Below are 2,248 nucleotides of genomic sequence, written 5' to 3'. Positions count from 1 at the left end.
TGAAATTTTTGTCCATCTTAACACTGAACTAAATAAACAGAGTAAAATGAATGCTTTCTTTTCTAATCTATTAAGCAGAGCTATACATACATAACTATATAGACTGTAGATCCATGTTACCAAGTTTTGTTGGAAAGTTCAAATACATAAATATTCAAAAGACTGTGACAGGAGGCAGCAATAGGAAAAAGAAACAGTTGAGAAACCCATGCTCTACGACCCAGGAGAAAGTGTAGAAAGGAAAGCAAAAAGAGAAGTAGAAAGTAAGGGAAACGTTCATAAATCGAAAACTCCTATGTCCCCTATTTAAACCACACGCACAAGAGAAGATGTTCAGAGGAGCTAGAGCCACGGGTCCCCAACTTTCCTACTCCAGCGAGGCCAACTGCATCTGCAGGATACCCTATGGCCCTTCCCTGCTCCTTCTTGCTGGCCCTGGTGGTGCTCAGCTGCCACTCCCTCGGCTCTCTGGGATGTGACCTGCCTCAGGACCACGGCCTGCTGCACTGGAGGGCCCTGATGCTCCTGCGACAAATGAGGAGACTGTCTGCTAGCTCCTGTGACAACTACACAAACGACTTTGACTTCCCCCAGGAGGTGTTTGATGGCAAGGCGCTGCAGAAGGCTCAAGCCCTCTCAGTCCTCCATGTGACGAACCAGAAGACCTTCCACCTCTTCTGCACAGAGGCCTCACCTGCTCCTTGGAACACGACCCTCCTGGAGGAATTGTGCTCAGGACTTTCTGAGCAGCTGGGCCACCTGGAAGCCTGTCCCCCGCAGGAGGTAGGGGTGGGAGAGCCGCCCCTGGTGAATGGGGACTCCATCCTGAGGAACTACTTCCAGAGAATCTCTCTCTATCTGCAAGAGAAGCAATACAGCCCTTGTGCCTGGGAGATGGTCCGAGCAGAGACCATGAAACCCTTGTATGCATCAACAGCCTTGCAAAAGGAATTAAGGAGCAAGAAGTGAGACCTGTTTCAACATTGAAGTGATTTGCACTGACTAATAATGTCACTCTTTTCGGAGTTCTGCCATGTCAGAGACTCTCATTTCTGCTGTCACGAAGACACGAACACAGTCAGTTTGTCAAGTGTTTTCAGAACATGTCAACTCTACAAGCAGTAGTCGCTTACAGATGACCTTGCTCATGTCTATTTATCTATTTAAATATTTATTTATGTAGATATATGTAAGATTCAATTTTTTTTAAATTCTATGATGTGTACCTTTACATTGCAGGATATAATAAAATAAACTTTTATCTTTTTATTTTTTTTAAAGATTTATTTATTTATTTGACAGGCAGAAATCACAAGTAGGCGAAGAGGCAGGCAGAGAGAGAGGAGGAAGCAGGCTCCCTGCTGAGCAGAGAGCCAATGTGGGGCTCGATCCCAGGATCCTGGGACCATGACCTGAGCTGAAGGCAAAGGCTTTAACCTACTGAGCTACCCAGGCGCCGCAAACTTTTATCTTTTATTGAACTTTTACTACTGGCATTCTTTTAAAAGAGTAACACTATGGGTGCCTAATGGCTCAGTGGGTTACACCTCTGCATTTGGCTCAGGTCATGATCTCAGGGTCCTGGGATCAAGCCCTGTGTCCAGTTCTCTGCTCAGCAGGAAGGTTGCTTCACCCTCTCTCTGCCTACTTGTGATCTCTCTCTCTCTGTCAAACAGATAAAATCTTAAAAAAAAAAATAAAAGAGTAACACTAAGTCTAATTGTGCAGCTTCATTGAAGAATGGGTGGCAGAATTAATTTACCCCTGATATTATTTTAACATCAGAAGTAACAACAGACTTCTTCTAAGATAAATTGCACGTTGCCCTTAGGCTATAGGACACAATAAACACAGATCCTAATGTCTGTATCTTTGGTTGCTATAGGGATGGGAATCTAAAAACAATCCTCTTACCTAGTGTTCTAATGAAGAAGGAAAGGGCGTGACTTCTCTCACCTGCTGCTAGAACAGAGACGGTGAAGCACACAGGAAGTGCACACAGAAAAGCTGTGGACCCCTCAACAGGTCACTGGCAGACACAGAGGCACATATGTCCAGTGTCGGGGGGAGGTGAGCTGTCATTTGACAAGAAACGCCACGGCTGAGGTCCACATCTAGCAGGCAAGCCAGAAACAGAGGTGGTCATGCAGGGAGAAGTTGTCATGTGAGAAACAGACATAAACTTGATTCTGAGGCTCTTCAACCATTGAAGGGAGGGGAGAGAAGAGCCACAAAGGAGATGGTGGAC

At 45.4% G+C, this 2,248-nt stretch overlaps 1 protein-coding gene across 1 annotated transcript; it reads left to right on the top strand.

Annotated features, from left to right (window-relative positions):
* Positions 1-372: 372 nt before the first annotated feature.
* LOC122916929 (interferon alpha-1/2-like) lies at positions 373-969 on the top strand. The gene has a single exon (XM_044264315.1). The coding sequence runs from the start codon at positions 406-408 to the stop codon at positions 967-969; it is 564 nt and encodes a 187-aa protein (XP_044120250.1). The 5' UTR covers positions 373-405.
* Positions 970-2,248: the final 1,279 nt, after the last annotated feature.

This window comes from Neovison vison, chromosome 9 (genome assembly GCF_020171115.1).
Source record: "Neovison vison isolate M4711 chromosome 9, ASM_NN_V1, whole genome shotgun sequence".
Lineage (NCBI taxonomy): Eukaryota > Metazoa > Chordata > Mammalia > Carnivora > Mustelidae > Neogale > Neogale vison.
This window is presented reverse-complemented; position numbering and strand designations above follow the sequence as displayed.

Bases quoted from the DNA above. Each gene is read 5' to 3' on its own strand.
- LOC122916929 (XM_044264315.1), top strand. From the start codon at position 406: ATGGCCCTTCCCTGCTCCTTCTTGCTGGCCCTGGTGGTGCTCAGCTGC.